The 16,241-nt window shown below is 24.0% G+C and overlaps 1 protein-coding gene and 1 long non-coding RNA gene across 5 annotated transcripts; one reads left to right on the forward strand and one right to left on the reverse strand.

The window, feature by feature from the left end:
- Positions 1-5,080: 5,080 nt before the first annotated feature.
- Positions 5,081-10,542, reverse strand: LOC132923688 (uncharacterized). 4 transcript variants are annotated; one of them, XR_009661246.1, is made up of 6 exons: positions 10,151-10,542; positions 8,887-9,123; positions 8,680-8,790; positions 8,403-8,594; positions 6,193-6,296; positions 5,081-6,116 (listed from the first exon to the last, which is right to left on the reverse strand). It is a non-coding gene; the product is annotated as an uncharacterized LOC132923688 (long non-coding RNA). The 4 variants fall into 4 exon arrangements; XR_009661244.1 differs by having other exon boundaries at positions 8,995-9,123; positions 10,151-10,540; XR_009661245.1 differs by lacking the exon at positions 8,887-9,123 and having other exon boundaries at positions 8,430-8,594; positions 10,151-10,539.
- A 25-nt stretch (positions 10,543-10,567) lies between these two features.
- LOC132923685 (probable ATP-dependent RNA helicase DDX43) lies at positions 10,568-15,794 on the forward strand. The gene is made up of 2 exons (XM_060987606.1): positions 10,568-12,261; positions 12,326-15,794. Exons 1-2 carry the CDS (start codon positions 10,868-10,870, stop codon positions 12,651-12,653), a joined length of 1,722 nt encoding a protein of 573 aa, XP_060843589.1. The 5' UTR covers positions 10,568-10,867; the 3' UTR covers positions 12,654-15,794.
- The last annotated feature ends 447 nt before the right edge of the window (positions 15,795-16,241 follow it).

A 16,241-nucleotide genomic window follows, 5' to 3' on the forward strand; every position in this document is an offset into this window, starting at 1 on the left:
TTATTCATATTTTAGATTCTGAACGAAGTGAAGAATGTATTGATTTTACAATGATGTATGTTTTTTTTATTATTATTATTTTTGTGTCATCATGATTTGGAGTAGAAATAATGCTTTGATTTTTAACTTCAGGCCCTCTTTGAAAACCCCTTAAAAAGTAACGGAAAAATGGAAATTTTTACGCATAGGTAATCAGTTTTTAATAAAATTGATTTTTTTATTTTGCTGCAACTCGAAAAAGAATCATTGTAAATACTTGAGATTTTCACCAAATGTTTGTATTAGCGTTATCTAATTACGATTAAATTTCCAAATATTTTGACCTTTTTTAAGCTATTTATAGACAATTGAAATTTTCGATTTTTTAGTTTTTTTTAGAAATGACTGTAAAAAAAAATTTGTTATCCAAAAAATCTTTAAAATTTAATACAAGGTTTATTATAAGTTATAAGTTGTACTTATCGAAGTAAAAAAAAAAAAAAATCGTTAGTCACAATTTTTGTTGATAAGCATTTAAAGTTTATTATGCCGTAAATTTTTTTATATTTTTCGTAATCTTAGAAATATACTTGATAAAATACAATTAAGAATAATATGTATCTCACTAGTTCAGTCGGTTATTTCTTATGGAATTGAGAGTTGGGGTTGTGCTTATGATATTCATTTAAAAAAACTAAAAATAACTATAAATAAAATAATTAAATTCATATTAAAGTTACCTAATTACACATGTTCTAATATTATACACAATGAGTTAAATGTATTTAATCTTGAAAAGTTATTTAAAAAAAAATTATTATTACTTTTGTATAAACATAGGAGTGTTGTACCATTACCTAGCCATAATCTCAATACTAGATTTAGAAAAAATGTAAATATAAATATGCCTAGATGTTATAAATCGTTTGGTCTTAAAAGCTCTTTAAATACTGCAATTATTCTTTGTAAAGATTTAAAAATTAATATTAATCTCTTCAAAAACTACTATCATTTTAAGTTTAGCATATTAGAACTCCTCTAATTATTATTGTAAATTAATATTAGTATATTATTTTAATTACACACTATTGTTCTCATTTGTAAACGTTAGTATTATTAACTTAATTTCTTTATTTTTTTTCTGTTTTAATCTATTATTATTATGTAGTATACTATTTATATTTCTACACTAGTTGTTATACACTATTTCAAGAACTCATCATCTTCAATACAAGCACTAGATTACAGAAGATGAGCAAACTATTATATATTAAGGCATTATATTACAATATATTATAAAATGTTTGTTTGCATTAAATAAATAAATAAAAAAGTTCAAATGTTTACAAAATATATTAAATCGCGAAAATTTGCAAGGAATTTTGAAGTTGAAAATTCGTAAAAACTTTGTGATTTATACCTTAGGTTAAAAAACCTAATACAAGGTTATCCATAAGTTTTCCTTCAAGTAACCGAAAAAAAAAATTCTAGCGTCAATAATATTATAGAAAAAATTTTATGAGCGTATAAAATTTTAAATTTTAAAATATTATAATATTTATTTTATTTTATTTTGTGCGTATAAAATGTATACTTAAATATTTACATATTATATTATATTAATATTTAATTTATTTTTTTTTAGATTCTATGATCACGGGCACTTTTTCCTATTGTTAATTGATTATAGTTACTATTAGGTACATTTTATTATTCAATTCTTTTAGTCGTCTAAATCGTCTAGTTTTTGGTTTGCCGTATGGATATATGCAACTCGTCCTAAATCATACTTTTTTGATACAAGTAATTAATTTTTAAGTAATATTTAAAGTAAAATATTTTTTTTTAAGTAATAATATATATTATTATATAGGATATAATATATCCTAGACGGACAAATCATCTTCGTTCAAAATCGTTTTTCGTATACAATGATATCTGTCATTGCATTCAAATTTAACACATCCATTATAGTAATTTTACTTTCCGTCGCTACTATACAGCAGAGCGATACCCACTTGCCCACTTTTTTGATTATTTTGACTTTATTGCAAACTATTTAAAAAAAAATAATTGGTGAAATGGTGATGTAAATGTATTTCTCATTATTGAAATGTCCTAGTATTTATCACTGCTTTATTGTTCCTTGATCTGTTGTTGTTCTAGCAAGATTTGATTTTATGTACATATCTGTTTGAAATTCTATTATGACTCTCACAATTTTTATGATTGATAGAATGATAGATGAGCGTTAATTTATGAAATAATTCACATGCATTTGTTGTCTGTGTTTAATTATAAATAAAATCATTTAGCCAAATCTTAAATATATATAAAAATAAATTATTTAAAATAATTTGTATATTTTCGTGATTTAGACAAGTTTTGTCAAACTTTGAATTTCTAAAGCATTTAAAATATTATTATGACAATAAATTTTGGATTTTTAATTAGTAAATGAAGAACTTATGAAGAACTTAGTATTCTATTTTCTCAAACATATTTATCCAATGATAAATTTTTTATCGACATTTATAAAAAAAACAAAAATGTTTATAAATAGCTTAAAAAAAATAAACTCTAAACTTTCAAATATCTAAGATTATTTGTTTTTAAATTACAACAAAAGAAAAAACGAAACCAATTTCGTCGAATTTTTGTTTGTTTATTCCAATTATTTTGAAAAATACTACTCTTAAAGTTGAAAATTTAAGTATTTTTCGACTATTAATCATATATACAGATACACGCACAAACATACATCATTGTGAAATCAATATATTCATCGCTCCGCTCAGAATCTAAAATTAAATACTCTCCTATACCTACTCAAAATGCATGTATTATACAAATAGACAACATATTAAAGAAACTCATACTAGTATTTAAAATACTATCGTGTCTAATTCTACCATAGGTATTAGGTTGAAATTATAATAAAAAAATGTAAAAGTAAATTCACTGGGTATGAAATTATCAAAATTAAACAATGAAGATTAATTAAAACAAATATAAGTCAGCTTTAAATTATTCACTATTTTGCAAATACCTAATATTTAATTATGAGTTATAATTTATGACTTAACTATTGACAAACAATTGGAAACCCAGTATTATTTGTTTCAATCATGTCGATGTCGGTGCGAATTTTTAAATTATTAACTTAAACAGGTAATGCTACCGCTTATATCAATGAAAAAAATCGTTTTTCTCTGGATAGTAGGCGAGTTTTGAGTGTAAGTATCCTGTTGAATTCAATGATAAATAATTGGATAACATATTAACACACAATAACCATTTATGAAGAAAAACCATGTGTAAGCCTAAATAACTAAGGAAATTTTATGATTTATTTGATATTATATATCAATATTTTATTTTATTAGAGTAGTGATAAACAGTCTATTTAAATACATTTAAATCTTCAGCTACCAACATTTTTAAATTTTGTTTTCTTGAAAAAAATAATGACTATAATAGATACTTTTACTAAATGTTTATATTATTTATTTTATGTTGAGGATGAAATTTTACAAATATTTTGATTGAGAGTTATTTATAGAAATGAAAAATGTTCATTTTTTTTTATATTTTTTTTATAAATGTGGAGTAAAAATTATTTGCTGAAATAAGCAGAAATGCTTGAAAATTTAATACAAAGTTCCTTATAAGCTGTTTATTTTTCAATCAAAAAATATCGAAAATGTATAGTCACTATGTTTTTTTTATAAGCGTTTAAAGTTAGAATTTTAACAAAATTCATCAAAATCTTAAAAAGTAGAAATTCATAAAACTAATTATTTTATACCTAAGATTTGAAAATTAAATACAAGGTTTTTTATAAGTTTTTCAAATTATACATTAAAAAAAATGTAATCAAATAATTATATTTATTTTCATAAGATGAAATCATCAACATTTTTAACATTTTTAGTTATTAATAGACATAACAAATTTTCATTTTTTTTTTAGTTTTTTCTATAAATGTCTATAATAAATTATTTGCTGGGTAAAAATTTTGTCAAAAACTATAAATATCCTCGTCTTATCGTCTTTTTATTCTTCTCAATTATTTTGAAAAGTAACAACTGAGAATATTCAATATTTCTACTTATGATAAAATTACAAACTAGATAATTTTCTACCTAAAATCATCCTTAAAGGTAAAAACATTTAATTGCTCGAAAACGTAAAGACAAACTACCAAAAAAAATATTTCATGGTAAAATTAATTCTTTCAATGCTCTAATCAAGAAAATAATGTTAACTTCTTGTACTATGTATATTCCAATTTATAAAATGATTATGTCTCTGTATTATAAAAAAATCAATATAATCAAAAAAGAAAAATAGTATTTGTAATTAAATACTTTTTTTTATACTGAGTGTCAAATATGTTTTTTTTAAATACTTTTCAAAATAAGTATTAGTATTTAAATTTGATTACTTTTATAAAAAATTATCTACAAGACTGTCTAAAACCATTGATGTAAATGTCTTTAAAAAAATATTGTGAACATTCAAAGGCTGATTGAAATAATAGCAAATGCTTCAAATATGTTTAAAAAATGCTTATATGAGGTAATATGTAGGGATTACAATTTTATAGTCTTATAGGTATAGGTCATTGTTTTATTCTTTATGATATAAATATTATGTGTTTAATCATATTTTATTTTATACTTATATTATATACAATTTTTTAGGAAAAACATTTTTATCATATATTTTTTTTAATTGAATACTTAGGTACCTATTACCCAGGTACTATTTCTTATTAATAATAAAATAAAAACAGTAGAACTATTAATTGTACATCTTATTAAGTAAGACACTGTATTTTATGTATTAAATTTGAAATAAGAATAAAATTAATAAATCATTGCATGTACAAAATAGATCGAAGACTGTAGAATCAACTTAAATTACTGTATAATTTATGATATATGTATATTGCTTTTATAGTAATTTTGTTCATATCACTTATTAGTAATATAGCAAATTGAAGAAATTATTATAATAGTATATACTTATATCAATTAATATTATTGTTATTAACTTTGAAGTCAATCTCACCTTACTGAAGAACAGTGTGAATAGGTTTGTGGTATAAAAAAGTATTGAAATAAAACAAATTCTTTGTTTAAATATTTAATTTTGTCCAAATAATTTAAAATATCCATAGAAACAGAATGATTGTTAATATTTTAGGTTTTAATATGAATCATTTATGAGGAATCTTGTATTGACATTTCGAGTATTTTGACAGGTAAAAAAATTATTATCAACAATTATACTGAAAAAAAATCAAAAATTACAAATATTTGTATTTAAATGTCACAACAGAATTTTAAATATTTATTAAAGTATTTATTTTATGGAATTAGTTGCTAACAATATTTATATCAAGTAGGTAATGATTAATATAAATAATAGAGATTTTCAATATGTAATAAATGCTAGATTTATAGATTTATAATTGATGCCAAACAAAATTATAGTGTTTAATATAAACTTTGTTTTTTATAAGTATACATGAAAGTATATCATTGTTAGTGTCGATAGTATAGATTTTTCAGATGTACAAAAAACAATATAGAAAATACAAAATATAAAAATAGTAGGAAAAAAATAGTATTAGTATTAGTTACACAACTAAAAATTTCATGGAAATTAATATCACAAATAACAAATAATTAAAAAATTTTATACACATTCTTAGAAGAATGTATTAAGTTTCTAAAACTATCTACTACTTTTTTTGTATCAATCTGATTAATATAAATAAAAAAAAATGTAAATATTTAAGAAAAAAAATTATTATTTTAAGTTAATAATAATTAGAATAATCATATATCAATTTGGTTTGTAAGCTAATTAACAACCAGAACATTGAAAGAATATTATATTACCTATTAAAATCAATATTAAAGATATACTTCAATGCATAAGACTTGTTCATTAATAAATGTAAAATTACACGTAGCTTTAAAATATTATATAAATTATTAAATATATAATCTGTTGACAATCAGAAACAGGTATTGAGTTATGACTGAAGGTATTTTATTTTTAAAGTTCAGAAGACAAATATATCTTGATATTGATTTGTCTACACTTCCACACATCCTTAGACACTAAAGTAAAAAACATAAAAAGTAGATCATTCATAACATTAAACATCTAATTTATTAATTTATGGAGATAACTTACAAAAAAAATATTTATGGAGCTAAGACTATGACACAAAGACTCCTGAAGTTGTCAATCATAAATGATTTAAAACATTTTGATAACTTTTATATATTAAATATTATCTGAAAAAAAAATTATAATGAAAAACAAATAGTTAAAAATTAAATCTTTATCTAAAATATTAACAAATTGTTGTTTTAAGTTTGTTAATTAATTTTATATACACAGAGTGATTCTTTTATCATAAAACACTCATTGTTTCAAAAAGTATTCATGTTTTTGAAAACATTTTTTTACATAGTTTCAAGTTGTTAAAAAAACGTTTTTATCAAAAAATTATATTTTTTTAAGTTTATTACTTTTTTGAATGACAAAATAGAGTTTCAATTTAATATTCCAAAGAAGAATATTTTAATACATAAAAATCGAATTTAGGGCGAGTAGTTTGTTTAAAGTTTAGACAAGCAGAGTAATGGACAAATATTTTGCGTGGTAACCCCGTAACACTCCAATCCGCGCATCAAAACTTTAAATACTTATAACTCATAAACCACTAACCCTAAATTCGATTTTTATGTATCAAAATACTCAGAAAATTATTCTGCTTTGGAATATGAAATTAAAACTCTATGTTGTCATTTAAAAAAGTAAAAAGCTTAAGAAAATATAAGGATACAAAATATTTAAAAATATAATTTTTTTAATAAAAACGTTGTTTTTAACAACTTGAAACTATGTAAAAAAATGTTTTCAAAAACATGAATACTTTTTGAAATAAAGAGTTTCATGATAAAAAAATCACCCTGTATACTAAATAATACAATTTAAAATAATTGTGATATTAAATTAACAAATAAATATTTCTTTATTAAATATTACATTTTAGAACTTAAAATCATATATTTGTTGTAAAGTTATTCATAATCCTTAGTAAACTTTTATAATAAGTTTTCCTTTGGTATCATTTACAAAACATTATAAATTACAAATTACATTGTTACATAATGCATTCATATAATGTTTAAATGTACATGTAATTTAGTATAAATTATATCAGTATTAACTATCAATGTATAATTTTAAAAATTGTTTTATTTATTAAATGTATTTCACTAATCAGATATATATTATTTTTATTATTTAAGAGTTAATGTTATTTCATTTCACATATAATATGTTATTCAAAGAAGTTTATAAAGTATATAAAATCAAATGACTTAAAAGATCTGTGTGCCCTATGATAACTTATACTTGCACTAACTACACCAATAAAAATATACTGTGAATAATATAACAATATCAAAATTGCAACAGATTCATGGATATTATAATTTTAGTTAAAGAAATCAATTAAAATAAATACTTTATGGTATATCCATAGCGTAATAAATTAAATGAAAAGAAAACTGATGATAAGATATCTGTAATTAAAATGAGCTTGGATCAAAATTATAATTATCATACATAAAATTAAATCAATACTGACAGCAGTTGAAATGCTAATATTGCAATTGGATGTTAAAACAATTTGAAGTATAGATAAGAATACATCAGTATTCTTTTCAATAGTAAAGATTTTTCAGATATACAAGAAACAATATAGAAAATGTATAGTATGAAATTAGTACGAACAAAATAGTTACACCAGTGGTTCTCAACCTTTTTATACTCATGGCACATTTCTTATAACCATACATTTTGACGGAACACTATATTAAGTACTGGGAAATTTCCATAACACCTAATAATACTATACGCGTGTACCACAGCCGTGGCTCACAGCACGCCTACAACTAGTTCGTGGCAGCACACTTATGTGCCTCGGAACACCGGTTGAGAAACACTGAGTTACACAAACTAATTAAATATTTTATAAAATTGATATAACAAATGACGAATAATTGAAAAATGTTAATAGTATACAACTTAGAAAAATGTATTTTAGTTTTTAAAACTACCTACTATTTTTTTTACTAATCTATTTTATATTGGTGAAAAAAATAATATATCTATTTGATGTGTGAACTAAGTAACGACCAGAATATTGAAAGAATGTTATAAAATCTTTTATGTAAGTGTTCATGTATTAATGACAAATAGCTTTAAATTATTATATAAATAAATAAATAAATAATCTGTTGACAATCAAAATAATAATACTTCTTATTATTATATAAATTAAATTTTGAAAAATACATAGAATGATTATTGTAATATTTTAAGTTTACCAGCGATTATCTATTTATCTTTAATACATTTTATTTCCAAATGGATTTGTCTAAAATAACACATATGATGGCTGTAATTAGTTTCGCAAAGCCATCACTCATGACTGAGAGTATTTATTTTTAAAGTTTAGAAGACAAATATATCTTGATATTGAATTGTGTGCACTTCCATCTTCCATGCATCCTTAGACACTAAAATTAAAAATTAAAAAATATAAAAAATAGACAGTTCATAATGCTAAACATCTTATTGATTAATTAAATAGAAATTACTTACTAATTTAACAGTAAAAAAAGTAATTAATGTGCTAAGACTGTGATGATACAAAGACTCCTGAAGTAGACGATCATACATGATTCCAATACATTTTCTTATATTAAATATTACCTGAAAAAAAAATTGTGTTATTAAAAAATTGAATTTTTTAATAAAATATTAACAAATTAGTGTTTATAAGTTTGTTAATTAATTTAAAATGTATACTTAATAAAACAAATAATACAATATCCAGATGATTATGATATTAAATTAGCAAATGAATATTTCTTTATTAAATATTATATATTAGAACTTAACACGTTCACTGCATACAATGGCGATAGGCGTCAGTAGCATTACTCTCCATGTGCGGTCGTCACCAATTGGCGTCATCTGATATACCGATTATTAAGGGTTTATATTTCGATCAGCGTTAGAACCTGTGCAATCATTTTTGGTTATCTACAAAAATTGAAAACATAATTTTGAAAACCGTTTCTTAACATAACCATTTTTTTTCTATTTACGTACTTCCTACTTTTATTACTTTTTTTACTTTTTTTTTATCATGTTATTTTATTATTATTAGGCACGATCCGTAATCGTCATAGCACAATTATTATTTTTGTACGTTAAATATAGACATATTGTACTTAGTATCCATTGATATTGATTGTGTTTATTCAATAGTACTAACAACGCCAAATGGGGTTGTTGTAAAATTTATTTTGAAGATTATGTATGCACCACGGTAGGTGCTACTAAAATATGATACGCAGCGAACAAGTTAAGACTACTTATTTATTGTAAATTTATTCTTAATCATTAGTAGATGATTATAATGTATCATTTAAAAAACATTATAATTCTATATTACATTGTTACTCAATCCATTCCTATAATTTTTAAATTTACATGTAATTTATTAAAATCAATATTAATGTATAAATATTTTATTATTTTAAAATAATTTTACTGTTCAGACACATTTATTTTATTGTTCAGATGTTAATATTATTTAATTTCACATGAAATATGTTATTCAGAAGTTAAGAAGGACTATTTTTTTAGATCAATAATAATAGATTGCCGCACTACTATGAATTAAATATTATCTTAAACGATAAAATCGTTATAAAAAAAAAAAATTCCCCTCTAAATAAAAATATTGTCAGTGATATTAGTATTAATAATATTTTTCTTGTAAAATTTACGATAAGGAAATTCATAAAATAAAATCTAACATGAGAGTTAATTGAGTAATGATTGAATACAGTTATAATTAAGTTTATAGTGACAAGTAAGTAGGTATAGAAACATTAGAAACTAAAACAAATAAATAAATTAGTAATGTATTATATGATAATCACATATCAAATTAATCAAATTTCCTTTATATTATTTAATAATCTTCCTTGTTAGCCTAATCATAATATAAGATTCTCAAGAAGAAAAATTTGATATGTATCAATATGGAGTAGTCGCGTACCAACTTGGATTTAAGGATGAGTCTGGTACGGGCAGAAACATTTTGCTGTTTTTCCGCACTTGTATCTTCTTGAATGGTGTACTGAACAAATACAAATTAATACACACCAATTCTTCCTTGAAAATCTTGATCCTTGGTGAGAGTAAGTTTTCAAATCTATCCATCATGTCGAGTAGGTAGCATTTAAAAGTAACATAACTGTTTTTCGCATACGTAGGTATGTAAGTGAACGACGACATAATGTACATAATATTATACAATATTTTATAGTACAATTTAAATTTATTTAAGATTTATATATAATTAATAATTTCAATTTAAAATATAATACGATTTTTGAGTCCGTTGATCAGGAGCCTTTATGATCGTTATCACATACGTACTGATATCATAGATAATAAAGACACCGACTTTTATCAGTAACATATGGTTAAAAGTTGAAATTTCGGAGGTAAATATTACATTTCATATGATTGGTAAAACGAAAAAAAAATTATTCCCCGTCGATCGGCGTCGTTTTGCCAGGAGCATCGATTATTGGCTAATTTTCTACATAGTACACACTACATACGCCGTCAACAGCCATTGTCCGTTCTCTTGAGTTTAGCGTCTTTTCGTCGGTGAATATCAACTGTCAAGTGGTTTCGATTTTTTGAAGCTTGTTTCGGCCGTTCGTATCTGTTTCTCGTGCTAATATATCGTTTCTATCCAATTGCCATGTCTACATTATTGGTAATCGAATCAGCTATGGCTGGTTTGGTGATCGGCCGTGGCGGAGCCACGATCAAGACCATCCAACAAGATAGCGGCGCGATGGTAAAGCTTACAAACGGTGACACAGCGGACACGCGGAACGTGAAGATTATTGGCAGTGAAGACGCTCAGCGTTTGGCCAGTGGCATGATCGAGAAGATTGTTGGAAAATTGTTGCGGTCGGAAACGATTTCCACTCCACCACCGCCGCCCAGGCGACAAGCACATGGTGGAGGCACAAGTCGAGGCTCAGATAGACCGCGACCAAAACGGCGATCGGTGTCGCCGGAAGAGAAAATCACTATTAGTGACGAGGCTTGGGAGGAAATCCTCCGAGAAAACAGGCAGAGGGACCTCGAGATTATACAGTCGTTGCCGCCAATCATCAAGGATCTCTATGTGGAGCATAAACAAGTAAAAGCCATGTCTGACGAAGAAGTCCAATCGTTTAGAACTGCTCAAAATGATACTACTGTCCAGTACGTGGATGGTGCCGAATGCTTACGACCGATACCAAAGCCTATAAAAACATTTGAACATGCCTTTGGTTCATATCCAGATATCATGAAGGTAATTAAAAAACAAAATTTTACCATACCGTCGCCTATACAGTGTCAAGCATGGCCAATAATTCTGAGTGGACACGATTTAATAGCTATTGCCCAAACTGGTTCAGGAAAGACATTAGCATATATACTACCAGCTATAATTCATTTACTTGGACAACCTACACCACGCGATAAACGTATTGGACCATCTGTAATGATAATGGGACCAACCAGAGAACTTGTGTTGCAAATCCACGATGAAATAACAAAATATTTATTTAACGATATCAAAGTTGTGTGTGTATACGGTGGTGGTGTTTCAACTCAGGAACATCAAAAACTCATAAAAGCTGAGAAACCAGACATTGTTGTAGCCACACCAGGAAGGCTTAATGATTTGATTGGTATACAAGCAATTAAACTTGAACATGTGTCTTATTTGGTTCTCGATGAAGCGGACCGTATGTTAGACATGGGTTTTAAAAATCAAATAGAATTGTCACTAAGACATGTGCGTCCAGATAAGCAAACTATTTTGACAAGCGCCACATGGCCAACAGCTGTCAAAAATTTGGCTAATTACTTTACAAAAAATCCTTTACATATCACAGTCGGTTCTCTTGATCTATCTACTGTAAATACAGTAACTCAGAAAATTATCATACTTAAAGAACATCAAAAGGAAGCTTGGTTGGATGAATTTATGAACATTAGCCTCTTCAAGGATGATAAAGTCATAATATTTATGCGCAAGAAAATATCGGTTGAAAAGATGTATGAAAATTTTAATAGAAAAAATATCAATTGCAGGTAATATAAACTAAATAGTTACTTTTTATGAATTAACTTTTGTAACCGGTCTTATAATTTTTAGGTGTATACATGGCGGAAGATTACAAACTAATCGGGAAAGATCATTGGCTGACATGCGTAAAGGTGTTGTATCCATACTTATTGCTACAGATGTAGCATCTAGAGGAATAGATATTCATGATATTACTGTCGTTATTAACTATGATTTTCCTACAAATATTGAAGAGTATGTTCACAGAGTGGGTAGAACTGGTAGAGCAGGAAAAACAGGTTCTGCATATACTTTGTTTTCTGACCATGATAAATGTTATGCTTCTTCCCTAATCAGTGTTTTGGAGAAGTCTAATCAACCTATTCCAGCTGAATTATATAAAATGACTACTCAGTAAACACTAATTCAAACATTAAAATTAAATTATTATTTTTTACGCTTTAATAATTAACATAAAAAGTATTTAATTTTTAATTTAGTATTTAAATTAAACATTACTATTATTTTTTTCATTGCTTATATTTAATTTATAATAGCCATCATAAATATTCTTATTCATTTTATATTTATCAATTAATCAATTTTAATCATGGCAATAGTTTTGTGGTTTGACAGATTATTATCATTAATTTCAATGATATTAAATTATTTTTATTTCAACTTTTTAATTACAATTTTTTTTTTTTTTAACATTTAAATAAAATAAAATAAAAATTATGGATATGAAGTACTTGATCAAGAAATAGATAGTACTAGTTATTTAGAAATAATGTTGGTTAGTGTTGAGACTTTTAGAGTTCTTATAATTTGCAGGATTGTCTGTTACATGGTACATATATATTAGGAGACATGTAATTTAGTCTTTGTTGTAGTGAGATTGCTTTCATTCCATTTTATAGAAATATCGTAGAAGAAATATCATATAATATAACCATAAGATTAAGGATTGAAAAATGTTCTATTATTTAAGTTTTTAATTTTTTTTTTTGTGTGTGTAAAAAAGTTATACCAAAAATATCTTTATTGTTCCTATTGGGCTTTAAATCAACAATGATCAATAGCAGTGAGTTTTTTGTTTGGTGATGTATACTATTCATTATTTGGCTTACAGAATGGCCTAGTTCTTCTGTTGCTGTTGAAATGTTCAATGAACAAAATTCAACCAATGAAGGTTTCCTAAAACTACTCTAAATGCATTATACTGTAACTGTGACACTCATTGTTATTTTTTGAAAAAAGTATTGTTCTTTGGTAATCATCAAGAGTTTGAGGGGTTGAAGTTTAAAATATAATAGAAGTTAATTTGTGGCTAAATCAGTCAAGACCAATGATATTGGTAAACACTTTACTTAAATCAGAGAAGTACACTTACATCTTTTGTACAATTTGTGGATCTCTAGCTGTTTCTAATTTAATTTGATTGTCATTGTTTGTATTTATAAAGTTGGATTCAGATCCAGAAAGAATGTTAAAAAAAGTATTTAAATTTCATTACAATGGCAGAAGTAATATTAAAGATGATGTGCAAAGAAAGTAAAGATTTTTGTTATTCTCCAATTGCAACTGTGATTTATTTGATAACTTCAATTTAAATAGTCTATTAATACAATTATTATAATTAACACTGTTATTTTTTGCTTTTCTTCGGAAGGTCATTGGTGAGCAAGTGATGGAAGCTAGATAGTTTTCTTTAACTGTAATATTATCACAAATTTGATTCAGGAAAATTTATTCTGATGAACTGCATTTAAAGTAAACATTGTATGGAAATAAAAAAAAAAAGTTTATGCAGTATGCACTTTTTGGTTATTCTTATTAATGAAAAAATATATCCTAATTTTAAAACTATTTCCTAATACATACTATTGCATCCAAAAATATTTTTATTTGAATATTTGATATTATTTTTCAAAATTTCCTGAACTGTATTGTTTGTCTAAGTTAAAATATATTATTTGTTAGTTATCATTAATTGCTTCAATTATATTATATTAAAAACTATTAGGTATTTTTATCTTTAAGCTATATCAAATAATTTCATATTTTCAGTTAATTATTTAAAAAATTGTAATTTATTAATTTTTTTTTTATATATATTAATAACTAAATTTACATCATGCAAAAATGTTAAGTGCCAATGTTTTTACTTTTGTATTATTCTTATATTATATACTGAGTCAATAGGACAACACTATTTATAATTTACAGAAAAATATATTTACTTTGTTTTATTATGCTATATTAAATTGTCCTTACATATCATACTTCTTTAACTATTAATAGTTATAATTAGTTTTAAATTCTTTTAATGCAAATATTTTTCACTTCAAAAGTCTGGTTTAAATACATTTTATGTTGTATTATAACACTATAGTTATTACTATAGTATTATAGTATATCATAAAGTTGTTTTATAATGCATAATGCATATAAAATATATAAAATCAATTCCACATTGGTTTAACGTTAAACCAAATTAAATGGAATAAAAAAAAATATAAATAACATACAATCTGGGTAAAAAGAAAAAGAAAAAATAGGACCATACTTTAATAAACCATCTATTAAAACATAACTATTTTATGATAAAAAATTAATTACTTTATACTTGTACAATGCATTAGTATTGTTAATTTCTTGTATAGTAATTAACAGTGAAATAAATACAAATAGGAAGATTCAAGAACACCACATACCAAAAGAAATTGGACTGGACCTATGATCAAATATGAGCATAAATAATTTTCATACTGAAACAAACTAATTAATTGAATTAATGATAAAATAACGTAAAACTTAAGTTTTAAAATAAATTATAATAGAAATTAATTTAAAATATTAACAATCATTCAATTTCAATCTAAAAAAATCAGTCACACGATACCTTATTTTAATTAATAATTATTCAATTCAATAGTTTGTTACAATGCATTTGTTTTTAATTTATAACTAAGTACCTAATTACTGTTTTTATTATTTTGTATTCGTTTTATTGTATTATTTAAATATTTGAAATAATAATTATTTAAATCTAATGGTGTATCTTCATACAATGGCATTAGCTCATTAGCATGCCATATCCAATTACATTAATTTTTTTTGTCTAGTATTTAAGTAGTATATAATTGCTATTTTTTATTTTATTAGAAAATATCTTAACAACTTTTTGTGAATTACTGTAATTTAAAAATGTAATAGTCATTTAGAAATATATCATAAAAAAAAACAGGTATTGAACATTTGAGGATTCAGAGTACAAAAAAACATTGTATATGATTACTTAAGTATAGGCCCAACAAGAGGGGGCAGCTGAGGCTGTAACCCTATAACCTGGACCTCAAAGCAACCAGATCCTATATTTTACTTAAATATAAAAATTATTTGTAGTTCTGTTATTGAACGATTAGTTTTTAATGAGAAAACTATTAATTACTCTGTATTTTTAAAGTTGTGGCAATATGATAAGATTATCATTTAAATGATATAATATATTATATTATAATGTACAAGTGTAAAATTAAACATACAATTATAAATACATGCTTGTTTTTGTGTATAATTGTTCATAATAATATATTATAGGAAATTTATAAATTTAATTTACATATTTAATAAGAAATGTATTTTGATTTATAATACAGCCATTATTAGAACATTTTAAAAATGTTTCTTGAATAAATTATAATCATTATTCAATCATATTTTAAAACATTAAAAAAATATTTTATTTTCACTTAAGATAATAACACCAAAAAATGATCTATAACCTATTTTAAGTGTAGATTATCTACACTATATATATATTATATAAGTATTATAATTATCATTATGATTTAATACACATTTTTGATAGTAGCATTTGAAAAATAATTCAACACAAATTTCAATTACCTAACTAAAATAATTGTCATTTTTCAAGTTTTAAAAGTTAATCAACAAAATCAAATTATTTTTGAATTTATACAAATAATCAGAACACTGTATA

The sequence above is a fragment of the Rhopalosiphum padi genome, chromosome 3 (genome assembly GCF_020882245.1).
Source record: "Rhopalosiphum padi isolate XX-2018 chromosome 3, ASM2088224v1, whole genome shotgun sequence".
Lineage (NCBI taxonomy): Eukaryota > Metazoa > Arthropoda > Insecta > Hemiptera > Aphididae > Rhopalosiphum > Rhopalosiphum padi.

Excerpts from the sequence above, each read along its gene's own strand:
- LOC132923685 (XM_060987606.1), top strand. The coding sequence starts at position 10,868 with ATGTCTACATTATTGGTAATCGAATCAGCTATGGCTGGTTTGGTGATC. Across the intron at positions 12,262-12,325 it reads AGAAAAAATATCAATTGCAG|GTGTATACATGGCGGAAGAT; the intron begins GTAATATAAACT and ends TATAATTTTTAG.